The sequence below is a fragment of the Cetorhinus maximus genome, chromosome 19 (genome assembly GCF_964194155.1).
Source record: "Cetorhinus maximus chromosome 19, sCetMax3.hap1.1, whole genome shotgun sequence".
Taxonomy (NCBI): Eukaryota; Metazoa; Chordata; class Chondrichthyes; order Lamniformes; family Cetorhinidae; genus Cetorhinus; species Cetorhinus maximus.
Genome location: NC_135897.1, coordinates 50756009 through 50775306, shown reverse-complemented (window position 1 = coordinate 50775306; position 19298 = coordinate 50756009). Strand labels below are relative to the sequence as shown.

The 19298-nt window shown below is 43.2% G+C and overlaps 1 protein-coding gene and 1 long non-coding RNA gene across 7 annotated transcripts in view; one reads left to right on the top strand and one right to left on the bottom strand.

Moving 5' to 3' along the window:
- naaladl2 (N-acetylated alpha-linked acidic dipeptidase like 2) overlaps positions 1 to 19298 on the bottom strand; it is a 955971-nt gene that overhangs the window by 436375 nt on the left and 500298 nt on the right. For all 6 annotated transcript variants that reach the window (XM_078563827.1, XM_078563831.1, XM_078563828.1 and 3 more), the window contains one exon: positions 58 to 208. In XM_078563827.1, coding sequence (XP_078419953.1) covers positions 58 to 208 — 151 coding nt within the window. The remainder of the gene's footprint in view (positions 1 to 57; positions 209 to 19298) is intronic.
- Positions 12275 to 19298, top strand: part of LOC144693797 (uncharacterized) — a 95718-nt gene continuing 88694 nt past the window's right edge. The window contains exons 1-2 of the long non-coding RNA XR_013579597.1: positions 12275 to 12364; positions 12945 to 12993. This is a non-coding gene — a long non-coding RNA (uncharacterized LOC144693797). The remainder of the gene's footprint in view (positions 12365 to 12944; positions 12994 to 19298) is intronic.

Sequence of the window (19298 nt, the reverse complement as noted above, 5' to 3'; positions counted from 1 at the left end):
ACTGAACCACCTTCCTTTCTAGTCAACAACAAATATCAGGAACTCTCTTTGACTCACCAACACTAGGGTGCCCTGGCGTGGATGGATCTCCTCCAGGGTTCAAAGAAATCCAAAATGTTTCATCACCAATCTTCTCCTTTTGGGGTGAATCACAGGGGTCAATGTAGACCAAAGCTCCTCCAAAACCAACCTCCAGTAATAAAGATAACTGTAAATGACAAAGCATAATTTGATTAAATAGTCATCGATACAAAATATTTCAGTTAATTTTGTGGATTAAATTCCTAATTTGAAATGTTTGCTGGACTTTCCAACTAGAGCCCAAATTTGCAATCCGATTAATCATATGTCGTGCTAATCTAGGTCATTCTACTCATTCCAAGTGTGCTTCCAATGACTTGTTACTGTGTAAATCATGGAAATGGCATTATCAAATGGTCAAAACAAACAGTCCCAATATTAACTGCTTACTTATTCCTTGACTTCAACCTGGAAGACAAATATATTTAGTGGTATGAGAGATATGCTCAGGAAACCCAAAGATGAACTAGTCATGAAATATATCTGAAATTTTCCAATGAAATATGTTTCACTTGAAGCTGACTACTGAAGAAAACATGTAATACTGCAATGTAGGTTGAACCTATGACTTAGCTCTTAGCTATGACAGCTGCACACAGTCTCCTTGTTATTACTGACATATGGAGCACGTAAAACATTTTTTAACTTTTATGTATCTGTTTTATTCATGGCAGTGATATTACCATGCTATCAAGTTACACTTGTTACAAAGCCAGATTTGAACACTATCGCTTCACAAAAATTGTTCGCAAATGAGATTGCTGGACTGGAACAGTTAACAAGATTCATAAGCTTTATTACGAAAAAAGTTAATGTTAACAAGACTAAAATTTTATTCAGAGTTAAACTCTATTGTAATTAACACACTTTTGAAAAAGATCATTGTAGTCTAGAAGATGGACTTGAATTGTCTTCACTGATATAAATCAGAATTAATTACATCTCTTCCATGTTCAGTTCATTCTCTGCTTTCTGCAGATACTACAATGGTTAAAATTTCAAGTAATGCAAAAAAAAGTCAATACTGATCAATAAAAGAGCTACATTCAGAATAATTTTATTGCACTGCCCTTGTAATAGATTTTGCGCATACTGAAAAGAAAATGAAAAATGGATTAACTTAACTAAGAGATTTATTTTACATGAAATCCATTTATATGCTAGGATTAGAGGAAGGGAATGTTGATATTACTGAAATCAATTCATACATGGGTTTTTACCATTTTAATCCTAGGATCAAGCAGTTCTTCCAGAAACAAGATTTGGTGGAGAGGGAAGACAATTAGTGCTCCAAATCTCAAGCCAAATAGGTCAAAGGATGTGGAATTGCTTGGGTACAACGAGAACAGAAATACCACTCATCCAATTAAGCTAAGTTTGAAAATACCAACTTCACAATCAATATGTGGAGGAAATGTTATGATCCCAGCTGATGTTACTACTGGACAAGTCAGCCTAATTTTTACTTGTCATTTAGAAATGTGGAGGGCGGCGAATGAACAGAATCAGATTCTGCAGATGTACTTTCAACAAAAGAATATAACATTTATTAAACAAGAAAAAGATAAACTATCTTGCACTACTCCTTCACTCACAACTATACCTTTACAGATATATACAGATTTGTAAGAATAACACAAGTTACCAAAGCTATCTTATACTCTAATGTTCACAGTAAGTACACAGTCCATGTACCAATAGGTGAACTATGGTCAGACATACTACTCTCCAAGACCAAGTGACAGATGCCATCCCAAACAGATGCTATGGCTCTCGCATCAACTCCCCCCAGATGTTCGTCACACCATGAGCCAACCAGACTCACAGAACTTTCTCCCTGGGGGTTTCCAATCTCAATGCTCAAAGAATATTCCCCCAAACAATGCTTTCACTTGGTAACCTGCCACAAAGATCCACTCCAGGGTTTTAACTTCTGTTCTGATGTTCCTCTCCCCTGGATCGCCACGTGCATTCAAGCTTTGCCTTCAATGCACTCTCTCAGATACTCAGCCATGCCAAATGAATACCACTGCTTCAAAGGCCCGGAGAAAGGAGTCACCAACCTTTGGCTGTCTCCTTGGATCTTCTGGCTTCTCGCAAGCCTATTTTGCTTTAAGTTTGCTTCCTGCAGCTTTATCTCTTTAATTCGGAGCCTTTTCCTCTGCTCCTTAATTTAAGACTGGATGAATGGATGCAGCAGTGATGGGGAAGGAAAGGCAGAAGGCCGGAGCCAATGCTGTCTTGGAGGTCCTCCTTGAGGCAATGAAGGAAAGGGAGGAGGTCTTCTTTCCAGTGAATGGCTGGGAAAGCCAACCCTCCCCAGACCAAGCAGGCAGGGATTGAGGTTGCTGAAACCGTCCACAAGTAAAGTGTGGTGACAAGGAACTAGATTCAGTGCCAGAAAAGGATCAATGACCTTTTTTGCTCCGGCAAGGTGAGTGCAACACCCAATCTTCATGAAACCCTCTGGGCCTCCAGCTGAGGAGCCCGAGGACGCATGCTTCTCCAGAACATGCGAGCATTTGCCCAGGGTACTTACTAACCCCCAACAAGACTCAAAGACCTGATGCTGCTGAGAACTTGCGAGCACTGATACATGCAATTTCCTATGTACCACTGGCATAGGGCATAGTGGCCAACCATGCCTTATCTCTTTGTCTTTTGTCCTTGCAGGAGAAGAGAGTTCACAATGCCCAGGAAGGGATACTGACAGGAGGAGGAGTGCCTCATGTCCACATCGCCACCGTGTCTCAGGGCTTTGAGCTCCTCCAATGAGGGAGTGGCCCATCCCATGAAGAGCCATATGTGGCAGCACTCCTGTAGCACTGATTGGTCAGTGGCACTGGTGGCTCAGAGGTGCATGGAGTGGATGCCATTTGAGCCCTAGCTGGTGGTCACATGCAGTCACATCCAAGGGCTGAGGCACTCATCAAGGAGGATGAGGGTGCCACCCCTCATGGGTCACTATCATCATCATCAGCCTCCTTGGCCCTTTTACTGGGGGTCCATGTGTGCAGCAGGACCCAGTGATGGAGGCTGCCCCTGCAACGCTGCAGGCACAGAGGCCTCTGGAGGTGCCCCAACTGGCACCTCCACGACTGCCATGTGCATCTGAACAGCAACCAGACACATGCGAGTATGCTGCCTCCACCTCATCCAAAGCCATAAGGGGGACACTACATAGAAGAGACCAAGAGTGGAGGCTATAGTGTCAGGCAGAGCACTGAAAGGGTCACTGGGGTTTGCCTCACCTGTAAATGTGAACTTTTTCCCTTATTCAACATTATAAATTTTGACATATGATGCCAGATGAGCTTTTATTCTTTAATGGAGACACAGGAACAAAGTGAAGACGTCATGAAGGAAGCGAGGGGACAATGAAACCTATGAATCAACATGGGTCATTCATTGGTGGTAAGAGCTGATATATTCCAGGCCGTACCTGCATTGGAAGTGCTCACACAGGCAGCTGAAAGTGAGTTCCAGACTATGCTACCTCCTAGGTGAGGAGGGCTTAGTTGAAACTTGCCTGGATCAGGTGATCCCTGATGTTGATGGTATCCTGACAAGACCCTCGAGCCCTGCGTTGGCCCTTGCCACCTCCCTGAGGAACCTCTGTGTCCTGCATCTTCCTCCTTCTCTTTCTCCGATGAGGGCATCATGCTCTTCAAGGTTTACATCTCTCTGGGGGGCCATGTTTTGGAGAGTGCAGCAGATCACCACAATGCATGAGACCCTTGAAGGAGTGCATTGCAAGGCACCACCCAACCAGTTCAGGCTTTGCGAATACATCTTCAGAAGCCCAAAGGCCTACTTGGTTGTCGTGATGAGCAAATGGCGGCAATTGTAGCACCTCTGTGCCTCCATCTTGGGGTGTCATGCAGGGGTGAGTAGCCATCTCTTTGTGGGATATTCCTTTCCCCTAGAATCCAACCACTTGTTTTTGGGGGCGGAGGATAGAGTTACTGCAACCAGGACTGCCAGAGGCAGCTGCCAGGAAAGTGAGCACACACATGGAGAAAACTCTTGTAGTGGGCACAAACCAGCTGAACTTTGAGGGGGTGGAAGCCCTTCTTGTTGATGAATCTGACTGGCCGGTCAGTGGATACTTTGGTGACCACCAGAGTGCAATCAAAAATGCATCCTGTACCTGGGTAAATCCAGCCCACTGCTCTCTGCCCATGAGGCCACATCTGTCTGAAATTTAACATACTGTCTAGCTCCCACAAATATGGTATCAGTGACCACGGGGATGCTGTGGCACGCAGCCGTTGGTGAGATCCAAAGTTGATCCTTGGAAGGAGCCAGAGGCAAAAAAGGCCAATGCCACAGTGACTCTGGTGGCTACTGGCAGTGCAAATGAGCAGTTCTTGAGGTGTGAGATTTTCTGTGAGGAGGACACAAATCTCAGTGACCTTCTGCCTGGATAGGTGCAATCTCCTGCAGCACTGGTTCCCCAACATGTCCATAAAGCTCCGTTTTCATCAGTCGAGCCCATGCTGAGAGTATAGCCTCCATTGTTTTCCTGTCCCTCATTCCTCTCCTTTGCCCACCTCATGCCCTTGGCCCTGCCTCTCCTTCTTCGCCACTAGACCCACCAACTCCTCCCCTTGCCATCTATTGCCTTCTTTGTGCTTAGCTGGACTCTGTATTATGTCTGGAAGCCTTTCCCCTTCTCTCATGCCCCATAAGGCCAGGAGGGTGATGACCCCATGCACTGCCTGAGTGCATCCTGCCATGAAAAGCTGATTATAGCAACAAATTACTTACAGGCATATTGAACTTTTTACAGAAGGCTTGTGTGTTTTTGAAGAAATACAAGCAAGGACTCTGAACAAAAAATGGCTGATAATGTAAAGTGACCACTTTCTGGAAAATTCCTTTGTGGATCATACTAATAGTCCTGTCCTGAGAGAACATGGAATGTTGCACATGAAAAGGAAGGTGTCATGGCCTTCTTCAAGCAAAGACACTTGAAAAGGGCGGGAAAGATGCAAAAGACTGAACTTTAATCTCCTGTGGTTGCAGAGACAAAAGACTGATTACTATGTCTCAGCAGTCATCTAAAATCCATCTCCTGTTGATTTGTATCTCAGAAAGTGTAAAATGGTTGGAGATGAAAGAAAACACACTCTGGGCACAAGACATGGTACTTTTTTCCCCTACAGGAATACACAGGGAAAAAAGGGTTAAAAAGCTAACTGCAAAGCAGTGCCATGTGTGCTAGTGTGCTGTGTGTGTGACGGCAACAAGATGACCAACTAGTTACCCCTGCAGTTGCAGGCAAAGTCTCTCTCTCTCTCTCTCTCTGTTGCTGGAGGCAAGGCTCAGTAGAAGCCACAGTCAAAAAAGAAATAGGACAGCTTCTTCAGCTATCCTGCAGAACCAAGTGTCTCCAAACTAACAGCAAAACTACCAAAATCAGCTCTACTGGAATCGCCCAACTTAACAGCTGTAACATTTCACCATCGATGCCTCACGGACACGCCAAAGACTGATTTGTATATATTTTTTAACTTTTATTTGGACATTTAACTTCTCATTTCTGATCTGTGTGTATGTATATTGCATTTCTATTATTTTCTTTGGGTTTTTAGTAATAAACTTACTCTTCCTTTGACTCAAGAAAGCCCAGTTAAATTGGGTCCTTCTAAAAAATAAATACATTTGGACTGGGAAAAGGAATCCACGGGGGAAGGGATCCCTTTTTAAATTAACCTTGTTGCGACCAACCGAGGGCGTTGAATAAAAAAGGGGGTCCAGCTCATTCTTCCTCACCCGGGAGCATAACAAAATTGGGATCCTGTTCGGAAGGTTAACAATCCAGGGAGCTCGCCCGGGGACTGGTCGTAACAATGCAGGCCACTCTCCCCGCAACCTTTATACACCTGAAGGCTCCTGTGCGTCAATGGCTGAGTGTCCCTCTCAGCCATGCTCCTTTTTTATTATCACCTAAGCAAATGGCGTGGCCATGACTGGCTTCCTGCTGTGTTGCTGCTTCCATGCACTTGGTCTGCCCCGAACCAGCATACAACCTGGGCGGCCCACCAAAATCCCAAACTGGCCCTCAACAAATTCGTTAACTACTTTTTTGGCCTCACTGCAGTGTCGGGTGGATTGCCAGGGCACCCCATCACCTGTACTGATGAAACTCGCTGGTGGGAAGAACAGTGACAGGAAAATTTCATGTCGGTCGGCAGTGCTATTTTTAGAGCAAACTCACCTCCTTCCTATCCTGGGACCTAAAAATCCTGCCCGAGGGGTCTGATGAAAGGTCATCGGCCTGAAATGTTTACTCTGTTTCTCGCTCCACAGATGCTCCCAAACCTGCTGAGCATTTCCACATTTTGTGTGTTATTCCTCTATTTTAGCACCTTTTTGTCAGTATTTATAATTTACTTTACAGTCCCTAGAAATATAAAATGTTCTGTCTCATTAACCATAAAACACAATCCTCTGACTGAGACATAGGAACAAGACTAGGCCATTCAGCACTTTGAGCCTGTTCTGTTATTCAAATAGATTATGGTTGATCTAATCTGTAGCATAACTCCTTCTGCCCACCTTAGCTGAGGAATCCTTAATACACTTGCCTAACAAAAATCTCAGTTTCAAAATTTTCAGTTGACAAAGCCTCAGCAGCTTTTGGGAAGTGAGTTGCACTGACCTTTGTGTGAAGAAGTGCTTCCAGACATCACACCTGAATGGCTTAGTTCTAACTTTAAGGTTATTCCCTCGTGTTCTGGAATTCTCCTGCCAGATTAATAGTTTCTCTTTGTCTATTTTATCAACTCCTTTAATCTTCCAAAACACTTCTCCTCAGAGCTTAACCCTTCTGGTTCAGATATTATTCTGGGCAATCAGCTCTGCAACCTGTCTAAGATCAAAATATCTTTCCTGAGAATTAGATCAGAATTCTCATCCCATCAGTTGTGTACCAGTGGAGTGATCGCCATTCATCCCTCCACGAGCACTGCAATCCTGAACACATTTCCTGGATTGTGAGTTGCCTTGTATGCAAATCAAAAAGCATGCCAATGTGTCCATTCTGCGACCTTCAAGGATATTGGAAAACCATGTGATTCTCTATTGCAACAGATGCATAGTGACTGGATTTTGAGGCCAGCAGCGAAGGAACAATGCTTATTTCTCACCTCGCTGATAGCTGCCCAAAGTTCTCTCAGGTGTTTGAGTGGAGACTTGCTCTAATCCAGTGTTTTATCCAGCATGGCATCCTCCACATGACATCTGCGAGCAAGTCAAGAAACAGCGAGGTTCTTCAACCAAGTAAATTGGGGAATACTTACTGAGACACACAAAGTAGAACCTGCTCCACTTTAAACATTTTCAGAAGTCAGGTGCATTTGGGATCCCAACCCTGCTTGTTTCGGAAGAGCTCTGCTACACGGCCTTAAGGAAGGCAGCCGATTAACAGGCCATCTCCATGTTCACCATCCAGTTAAGGATAGCGGGTGGGTTGTGGATGTGGGAGGCCCAATAGAAGGGCATGTGGGACGAGTTGATTGGCAGCCACACTAAGAGATGTGACCACTGCTGAGGCAGATGGAAAGTGCAAGGTTGCCTCAAAATGGAGTCGCTGTCGAAAGGCTTCAGAGGTCTGAATAAAAATGAAGGCTCAAAGCTGTTGGAGCCATCAGTGTGGAGGGAAAGGGTGGGGTGGAGGGGTACACGTAAAAAATCGCTCCACAAGAATGTTTCTTGCCATGGTTCTACGTGTTTCAGCCTTGTGGCTCCACCATAGTGCCATGGACAGCAGCTTCCAATATCCCCCTGACCTCCCACTGTGAGGTTGCCTCTGATGCCCTGCTAGGTTCCTGACATAGGGTAGAGTATGCGCACCTTCTGTAAAATTAAATTACTGCTCACAATTATGGGCTAATTCGCTTGCTCACTATGGACTAGTGGGCAACCACTGCTGCAAAAAGCCCTCCTCCAGGAAAATCTTCTGGAGGCAGGATCTCATCGGGAAGCTGACCGAACATGCTTCAGTCCAATTTTCTAAGCGCTCCCCTGCCCCCCACCACCAACCAACCCCCACCACCAAAGCCGCTTCCTGGGGTCTGGGAAGATTCCACCCACAGAGTTCAAACCAGGAATTATAAATTAGATCAAACAGGAGCAAAGGGGTGGGGGGGGGGGGGGGGTGGAACAAATGGGATTACCAAAGAGAGATAAAAGACAGAGATACAAAGTAAAGTGACAATTAATTATTTTTAAAATCACTATAATGCTAAATGACTTCTAAAGGAATGAGGCTCAAGTATAAAATACAATTTTTGGTCCAGAGAAGTTGTTTGGCTATAACTCTCAATTACCACACAGTGAACAATACACTTATTCCTGAATGCACCAGCCCTAAATTTTTTATGGTATCTTTAGTGGGCAATTAGCAAGGACTGCTACAGCACACACTGTGGAGGAGTGGGGTATCTCTGACAGCAACTTCTGGGCTTCCACACTTAACGTGTATATGCAGGCACCAGAAGTTGCCGTCCGACTTGTCCCATAATAATAGTGAGTGCTGTCAGCCTCATCATTATTATTAATGCAAACTACAGGCCATTTCTTCAGATGACATGTTAAACCAAGGTCTGGTCTGTCTATTCCAATGGATGTGAAAGATCCAATGGCACTAGTTGAACAGCAGGTAATTTCTCCCAGTGTCACTCAACATCTTGAATATTTTAAAAATAAACACAAAGGAAAAAAATACACAACAGTTACAGGGCAAAAATAAGAAACATTTTTCTCTTAAAAGTTACCTTCCTCATGATATGACACTGCTATGCTTGCCAACACTACACTTCAGTAACCTCAGTGGCTTGGAAAGTGCATTTCTCCTTTTTAGGCGAATTCCTGCTTCCAGAAATCTTTTTAATACCTCCTCTAAATTTGCTAAATATTCGGCCTCTCTCGATCCAGTTCTGAGAACATTGTCAAGATATACTGCAACCTGGTAGTCCCTGTAGCAGACTTGCCATCATCCTTTGAAATATTGCACATGCCAAAGACACACCAAAAGGGAGGCGGATATTATGGAATAGGCCTTTGTGTGTGTTTATTGTGACATACCCCTGGGATGTGTTATCCAACTTGACTTGCTGGTACGCGTGGCTCATATTCAACTTAGCGTAGGATTGACCTCCTGACAGCTTTAATTACAAATCTTCAATTCTTGGAATTGGTTATTTATCCAACTTGACTGCCTGATTAACTGTTAGCTTATAATCTCTGAAGGAAATGGCTGAAGAGATAGTGGAGGCGTTAGTGGCAATCTTTCAGGAATCACTGGAGTCAGGGAGGGTCCCAGAGGACTGGAAAATCGCTAATGTTTAAGAAGGCAGTAAGGCAAAAGACGGGAAATTACAGGCCGAGCCTGACCTCGGTCGTTGGTAAGATTTTAGAGTCCATTATTAAGGATGAGATTTCAGAATACTTGGAAGTGCATGGTAATAGGGCAAAGTCAGCATGGTTTCATCAAGGGGAGGTCATGACTGACAAATCTGTTAGAATTCTTTGAGGAGGTAACGAGTAGGTTAGACAAAGGAGAGCCAATGGATGTTATCTACTTGGACTTCCAGAAGGCCTTTGACAAGGTGCCGCACAGGAGGCTGCTCAGTAAGATAAGAGCCCATGGTGTTAGAGGCAAGGTACTAGCATGGGTAGAAGATTGGCTGTCTGGCAGGAGGCAGAGAGTGGGGATAAGGGGTTCCTTCTCAGGATGGCGGCCGGTGACTGGTGGAGTTCTGCAGGGGTCAGTGTCGGGACCACAACTTTTCACTTTATACATTAATGATCTAGATGAAGGAACTGAGGGCTTCTTGGCTAAATTTGCAGATGATACAAAGATAGGTGGAGGGACAGGTAGTATTGAGGAGGCAGGGAGGCTGCAGAAGGATTTGGACAGGTTAGGAGAATGAGCAAAGAAGTGGCAGATGGAATATAACGTGGGGAAGTGTGAGGTCATGCATTTTGGTAGGAAGAATAGAGGCATAGACTATTTTCTAAATGGGGAGAGAATTCAGAAATCTGGAGTGCAAAGGGACTTGGGAGTCCTAGTCCAGGATTCTCTTAAGGTTAACTTGCAGGTTGAGTCAGGAAGGCAAATGCAATGTTGGCATTTATTTCGAGAGGACTAGAATATAAAAGCAGGGATGTGCTGCTGAGGCTTTATTAGGCTCTGGTCAGACCACATTTAGAATATTGAGAGCAATTTTGGGCCCCATATCTCAGGAAGGATGTGCTGGCCCTGGAGAGGGTCCAGAGGAGGTTCACGAGAACGATCCCAGGAATGATAGGCTTAACATATGAGGAACATTTGAGGACTCTGGGTCTATACTTGATGGAGTTTAGAAGGATGAGGGGGGATCTGATTGAAACTTACAGAATACTGAAAGGCCTGGATAGAGTGGACGTGGGGAAGATGTTTCCATTAGTAGGAGAGACTAGGATCCGAAGGTACAGCCTCAGAGTAAAGGGAAGACCTTTTAGAACAGAGATGAGGAGAAACTTCTTTAGCCAGAGAGTGGTGAATCTATAGAATTCATTGCCACAGAAGGCTGTGGAGGCCAGGTCATTGAATGTATTTAAGACCGAGATAGATAGGTTCTTGATTGGTAAGGGGATCAAAGGTTACGGGGAGAAGGCGGGAGAATGGGGTTGAGAAACCTATCAGCCATGATTGAATGGTGGAGCAGACCCGATGGGCCGAATGGCCTACTTTCTGTTCCTATGTCTTATGGTCTTATAATCGCTGCAAATACAGATGGTCTTATCTGGTTTCAGTGTGGGATCGATAGGTGCTGCCCATTCCAAAAATTGAATTGGCTGCAAGATGCCTAGTTCCACCAGCCTGTTTATCTCAGCATCCACTTTTTCTCTTAAGGCATATGGTACCAGTCTTGCCTTAACAAAATCAGGGAGCTGCCTCTGGATCAACATTAACCATGGCTTGCAAGCCTTTGATTTTTCCTAATTCGTTGCAAAAGACGCAGTTGTATTTTTTCCACAAATCTAGCAGTCCTCCTGCCCGCACTTGAAAAATCTTGGACCAATTTAACTTGATTGATTTTAGCCAATCACAGCCCAGAAGGCTTGGTCCTTCCCCAGTCACTATTATTACTGAGAGCTGGGCTGACTGCTGCCCATAGCTCACAGGTACCATGGCAGTGCCTTTTACCTTTAGTGCTCCTCCCGTGTAAGTCTTCAACTGGGCAGAAGTTCTCTCCAGGCTTAAGCATTGGGTACCTTCTCTCAGGTACTGAAATGTGAGCTAACCCATCACTGTGGCTGATGCCCCTGTATTTACCTCCATAACTAGTGGCTTCCCACTTACGTGGAGTGTGACAATAATAGGGTTTGCTTTGACTGCTTTAAGATTAAAAAGAAAGTGAATGTCAGAATCAGTCACTTCAAGCTCTTTCACGTTATGTACTTCTAACATCTTTGCTGGCTGGTTACTTGGCAGTCTGGACTTAGCTCTGCACTGCTTTATCAAATGCCCTCTTTTGCGACAGTAATACAACTCGGCCTCCTTAAATCTACACGTTTCAGGAGTGTGGTTATCCCCACATCGGTAACATTTCAACTTCAGGATTGCTGTCTGATTGCCTTTGGTATATTTTTTGACTCCTGGGTGATTGGGAATGATTCCCACTTTGTGGTTGCTTCAGCATTTTTGGTGCCATGCCTGGCTGCAGACCCACCCTAACTGGTAAACAGCGCCATTTTGCAAGCTCTGTAGCTCCGGCAAATCTTTTTCAGTGCCTTCCATGGCCTGCGCTATCTCCACTGCTCATTTAAAAGTTATATTGACTTCTGCAAGCAATTGACGCTGAATGGCATCGTTGCGCACGCCACAAACCAATCAATCCCATAGCATGTTATTCAATGTCACTCCGAAATCACAATGCTCTGACAATTGTTTCAACTTAGCAACATAAGTCACAATCAATTCACCGGGGGCCCTCACCCTTGTATTAAATTTGAATCTTTGCATAATGATCAATGGTTTGGGCTGAAAATGGCCCTTCACTAAATCCATGAATTCACTGAATGACTTGGAGTCGGGTGTGCTTGGGGCTGTGAGACTGCAAATAAGGTTGTAGGTTTGACTCCCACAGACGCTCAAGAGAATTGCTTTGCGCTTCGCCTCCTCTTCTATTTCTTGGTATGAAAATAAAACCCGAGGCGCTTGATGTATTGACTCCAGTCCTCTGTAGAGGAGTCAAATGGGTCGATCCTCCCAAAGAGAGGCATCCTGGTTAGTATATATTTTTTTCTTTCTTTCCTTCTTTAGAATGAGATACTCACAGTTGTAGGGCAAGAGGTAGCACCAGGATTATTTTGCCAGATATAGAGATGTACTACCGAGAAGCTTCTTTAGTTGAACAATGAACTTTATTTACAGAGCTGTTGGATTAGCTGCCTGCTTCTAGAAAGGCTACAATACACTCCCCCTTATGAGGTTCCCACGCTCGTTGGTGATTGGCTGTTCTGACCACGTGACCCTTAGACAGTAAGGCTGGGCTTAAAGCAACAATCACCAAGATGCTCCTGTTTTGTGACTCAGGTTGACAACCAAATACTCTTCAACATGTGTGTAGACTATTTCATCTCAGGTATAATCTGGATTGGTTTGCAGTGGATCTGCACACAAGTATACCCTGGATTCTCTATATCAGTGTAATTCATTATGAACATTAGATGCCCAAATGAAGTGTAGAAGGCCATATGGAAAGCAGGTGGCTGTGAATCAACTAGAAAATACAATGGATAAGTTTTGTTCAAGTCTTAAATGTACTTTTGACTTTACGTTCATTCAGCTTAAATTTTTTTTTTAGATATGCAGAGTGCAGTGTTTGAGAAACTGTCATGGTGGCCATATGTCAGGTAATTTCTTTTTTTGACAGACTGCGATTGAATTACTTAAGAAAGCATCAGAAATTGCACAAATGCTTCTGGAATCTGACTTATTCACAGTTCAGGTATATGATTGTAGAATCTGATTGACTGCACACACAGGCTGAAGGACATCAATCTCTTGGACATAATTAAGTGAAGGAACTCTACTGCAGTACAGCGTTGTGCAATGTGGATCTAAAGTCATGCGGATACAAGCTATTTTTCTACTTTAAAAACATGTTAACTACTTAATGCTAAATGCTTCTTCTTTGAAGCCTGCAAGTTGCAACATTTCCCAATTTTCACAATTCCCTCAACAAACAACAATTAAATTCTGATTGACCTGTAGCAGTTGTTTAATTAATAACAATGATAGCTTTACATTTTAAAGGAACACAGCTCCATCTAGGCAGCAGAATGATACAATGAGCATTTCATGCTCTAGCACTCCTGTCCTCGTAAAATAATTTTTCATCTGACCGACCATCAATAATGTTACAAGTAGATATGCTATATTTTATAACAACTTCATGCTTATGTAGCACGTTTAATGTAATAAAACATCCCTAAGAGCTTCACAGCAGTATTATCAAACAAATTTGACACCAAGTCACATAGGTAGATATTGGGGCAGATGATCAAAAGTTTGGTCAAAGAGGTAGGTTTTAAGGAAAGCCTTAATGGCAGCAGAATTTTAAATGACCTCAAGTTGACAGGAGGTAGAATGTGGGAGGTTGAAATAGTCAAGTCTAGAGGTAATAAAGGCATGGATGAGGGTTTCAGCAGCAAATTGGCTGAGGCAGGGACAGAGTCAAGTGATGTTACAGAGGTGGAAGGAGGTGGTCTTAGTGATGGTGTGGATATATGGTTCGATGCTCATCCCAGAGTTAAATAAGACACCAAGGATGCAAACAGTTTGGTTCGACCTCAGATAGTTGCTAGGGAGAAGGATGGAGCTGGCAACTAGGAAAAAGAACCATCAACAATATCAGCCAATATAGGGACCCAGGATGGGAAATTGGGCAGCTAGCAGTTTATCTGGAATAGGATTGAGGGAGCACAAAGTGAGTGTCATGGAGAAGATGAGCTCAGAGTGGGCATAAAGGGAGGTTAGGGAGAAACTAGAGAAATACGCAAGTTCAGGGCCAAACGGGAGGGAACCAAAGAGGAAATTTGACTTGGTGGGCTAGAGGAAAGGAGGAAAGTGACAGAGTCAGTTGATCAGATGGTCTCAATCTTAGTGAGAAAGAAGTCCATAAGCTTCTCACAATTATTGTTGGTGGTGAGGTTTGAAGACACAGAGGAGAGAGGTTTAAGCAGACTGTTTATAGCAGATAAAAGAAGATGAGGGTAATCTTTGCATTCCAGGGTCTGTAAACACCATTTCCAATTGTAACTTTATGTTACATATTCTGAATTGTCTCCCCCCCAATATATATGCCTATTTATAAAAGAATTTTCTGATATATGGCTGTTATGCTGCACATAAAACTTCCAATGGGAGACTGACAAATGGCGTAAACAGGTTTTTATGATGGTCAGTAAGGTTTCTTCAGGTCCTCTGTTGCTGTAAACGCCCATGGAATCCTGAGAGAAATAGCAGGCACAGATATCTCTTTTCCAAGTATGTGTTACATCCCCCCTTTCTGTACATCCCGAAATTGACAGCCTGCCTGACATAAATAAATAAGGGGTCAATTGAACTTGTTAACAAGCCAATTGCCTCCAATAATACACTGCCCATGTCATAATACGGTTAACATGGGCAGACGGACTGGAGTGGAAAGCCCGTTTTTTTAACAATGTTTTGAAAAGGGTGGGAAGGAAGGGGGTGGGGGTACTTCCGGGGGCACATTTTGTGCATCGGGGTTAGTACCCCATTCCTTCCTACCTGTCTGCTCTCCACAACCCACCCCCACAACCCCCTTCCTAAATTGGTCAAACCCTTTCCGCCCAATAACCTGGACTTACCTCACACTGTGATCCACTGGGCCTTCTTTTTGGGGCTGGTTCCAATCCTGGCAGCATCCACCATGAGCTCTTGGTGCTGCCAAGACTGCTGGAGCTACCGGCCAATCAGATTAGCTGGTAGCTCCTGAGGGTGAGACTTCCTCCCCAGTGAGGAGCGAAAGTCCCACTGTGAGGCAATTTAGCCCGCCTGCAGCATATTATGGCTGCTAGCCAGGTTTGCACGGAGCGAGTCAGCTTCCAGCCAACTTTCCTTTCAGGATGGAGGGAGTGTGGGGGCGGTGGCCATCCTGTATATTAATTAAGGCCATTTTCACAGGTTCACAGAATAACAGCCAGTGTTGTGAGGTCAAATTCCTAATAAATCAGTAAAAGTTACAGAATTTGTCAGTTATACATTGTAATCTGAGGCCTTGACATTACCCTGTACAAATCATAAAGACATTGGCCCAAAGCCTGCAAGAGCAGAAAAGGAGGTAGGAGGGGCTGGAAAATGGCAAGGGGAGGCAGGGGTGGCCAATTAAAGGTCTTTTAAAGCTGCCTCTGGTATTTTACCAGTATTGGGTGGGCCCTCCGCCACATGGAACACTGCCTGATGACTGCCTTGTGTACTCCCTTCGAGCTTGGGGAGCGGGACATTGGCTCCCAGTGACAATGGCTGCCCCACCTGTCGCCTAACTGGCCCTGGCGGACCCCACCCTTGCTGTGAGGGCAGCAAACATTGCTGCATCTCTTGGTTGGGTACAGTCCCAGGAATTGCCACCGCTCCTGCTGGTGCTGCTGACTCTGAAGAACTGCCAGCCCTCTAATTGGGCGGCAGCTCTTGGGAAGCAGGCTCTCATCCCTTAAAGGGGCGAGAGCTGCTCATTAGTTACAAGGTGAGCATAAAATATGGCAGGGGCCCCCCGGATCACCAAGGTGGGGTTGCCCTCCTGACCCCGGCTTTCCAGTCTGTCGTCAGAGTCACTGCCACCCTGGCAAAATGCAACCCCTTATTTCTTTACTGTGAGCAATGTGATGGGAGATTTCCTCTGCAAATATATTGTAATGCACATACACATTTTATAAACACACATTAAGTTCAGATTCCCTACTCCATTGCTCACGGTGACACTTGAAAATCCACTCTTTTATAACAGCAAGAGTGTTATACTATGTGATAAACAATGTACTATCAGAGTGTCTGATTTACAATGAACAAGTTAAACCCTGGTGAAGTTACATGGCATTTTTGGATTTTAATGCTGTTTTGAACTTAAATTTTGCAAATGTTCAAAGCTACAAAGCAATACCATTAATTACTTTTATATTCATAAAGGACGTCTTTTTAAATACATCTTCACTTTTTAAAAATAAGTTCCTCGTGTTTCTTACTGCTGACAACACAAAGATAGAATACAAGATGTACCAAGTTCAAGACTGGTACAATAGAGGGGCACAATCTAGCGTCTGGCAGTATTGCCTTTCCCAGCTCTCTATGAATAAAGAATTAATTGATTTGCATTGTCTCCTGGGAAAAAAAACTTTGTTTATTGGATAAATAAAAAGCACAGCTACATTGGAAAAATCAAAAGCACAGCTACATTAACAAATATATAGATTAAACTCAGTCTCTGCCTTTCTGGAACAGTTAATAACATTTCTTTTAATTTCAAGCACTGAAGTTCAGTCAGCAATTTTTAAGTCTAATGGGAAATGTTATGGAGGGGATGGAGCTTTCAACCAACATCCACTATAAATGGCCAGTCTTACATCAATAATTCTAAAAATTCTTTCATGAGATGTGGACATCGCTGGCAAGGCCAGCATTTGTTGCCCATCCCTAATTGCCCTTGACTTGCTAGGTCATTTTAGGGAGCAGTTAAAAGTCAACCACGTTAAGAGTCAAGTCACATGTAGGCCAGACCAGATAAGTATGGCAGATTTCCTTCTCTAAAGGACATTAGTGAACTAGATTGCTTTTTATGACAATCGATGCTAGCTTCATGGGAGACTAGCTTTCAATTCCAGATTTATTAGTTGAATTTAAATTCCACCAGCTGCCATGGTGGGATTCGAACACATGTCCCCAGATTATTGGTCTGGAGTTTTGGATTACTAGTCCAGAAACTTTACCACTACACCACCATCTCCCCAACAGTAAATACTTTCAATCACCTTGGAAATCATGGTTAATTCAGATAAAATTTCCCAACAATTTTGAGAGAGAAAAAACCTCAAAACAACAAAATAAGTGGTACTAAGTTCCTAAAAAAACAAAAAGATTCACTTATCTCCCACCCAAAATTATTGCTGAATAGCCAAGAGTGATGAACAAAGTATGATGTTAGAGGATGTGCTATACAGCTGGAAGGAATGAAAGACATGCATGCACCTATGTGCGAATGCCAATATGCACACATATAACACGCATTCTTAGTGTACTTATTTTTATTTCTAATAACTGTTCCCATCTATTATGCAATAAAGATCGAGTCATTGTTTTTCAGGTCAAGGGTATGTCTATTTTGAATGCTCAGTGAGCAGTTACTCTCTCTACAATGCAGAGGAAGTATACTGCCACTTACATCCTCACCCCAAAAGCTGTGCCATTACAAAAACTCATATATCTCATTATTAATTACAAAACTATCTGCTGTTTTTTTTTAAAAGTAGACTTGAGACCTTTCCAAGTATCAGAAAGGATTATAAAGAGCTTGAATCGTGACAATGATATATAATGTAACTCTGACCTCTATTATTGAGGGTCGAAGATTCTGACTTTAACCATCTGTCCCATCTCACCTGCTTCACTTAAGTCAACAAAGATGTGATCTCAAAAATATCTTGCTGAGATAGAATGACAAACTTGGAAAACATACCATCAGGAGTAGAGCCATAGAAATTTCTTAATCTATTTGATTGGCAGGACTAATAGGGTCATTCAGTTTTAATTCACATGTTGAAAATGTAATGCTGCTCTTGGTTGCTAAATATATTGAGTAATTGAGTAGAATGGGCTATATATTCTGGAGTTTAGAAGAATAAGGAATTCTCTCATTGAAAAGTACAATGTTCTTAGAAAGCTAGACGGTAAAGATGCTGACAGGTTGCCCCCCCCTGGCTGGGTAGACTAGAACTGGTGATGGCAGTCTCAGAATATGGGGTCAGCCATTTAAGACTGGGATGAGGAGAAATTTTTTCATTCAGACAATTGTGAATCTTTGGATTTCTCTGCCCCAGAGGGCTATGGACGCTCGGTCGTTGATCATATTCAAGTCGGAGATTAGCAGATTTTTGGACACAAAGTATATCAAGTATTTCAAGTGAAAGTGAAATGGGATAGGACAGGAAAGTGGAATTGAGTTAGAAGATCAGTCATGATCTTATTGAATGGCAGCACAGGTTTGAGGGCCATATGACTTACTCCTGTTCCTATTTCTTATGCTCTTATGTGATGTAAAACTGATGGTTGTACTTGTCTTGATTCTTGAATTTCACTATTATGTACTGCTGCCTGTCATATACTAAAAGCAAATGTCAAAGAGGCAAAAGTGCTTCCTAAATACCATAAAAAATAAACCATTATGTACTCACCCACTTTAAATATCCTGCACTTCAAGTTTTTATATACATCAGAAATGTCTCGATTGTAATAAATCAATTATAAAGACATAAAATGACAATATGTTATGTATCAGTGTGAAGATTGCCTTTTGTAGGTGAGGAAAAAGCACTGGCAAAATGATAAATGAAGTCCTTCACAAGGCTTTAGTCTCCACTTCCTAGTTCTATTGCAAACAAATTATGACATACCTTGGAAAATAGTTTTAGAAGCCCCACATTCTCAGATGTCACCATGGTTTTGAAAAATAGATATATTTTTTATTTCAATTTTTGAGGACAAAGTAGTGTATCATAAGTTTTATGTTCTAAAAAATATCTCCTTTTAGGTCAGGGTTTCCCAGTCGGTGAGCGGTTGGGCGGGGCCTGCTGTGGGGGCTCAACAGAATCAGCTGTGCGCCCACTGACCTGTCAATGGCCAATTGAGGCCATTGACAAAGTAATTAAAGTACTTAGTGGACCTGTCCATCCAACCTTAAGGTTGGAGGGCAGGCCAGGAGCCCCGGCGGGCATTGACAAAAGCATGAAACCTCATCCACGGGCGGGATGAGGTTTCATGTAGGTTTTAAAATTTTTAATAAAAGTGTTAATGAAAGTGTTGGACATGTCCCAACTCATGTGACAGTGTCACATGAGGGGACATGTCAGGGGAATTTTTTTTTCTCTATTGTTGACATTTTTAAATTTGGTGCTGATCTCCCTGAGGCAGCACTTAGCCTCAG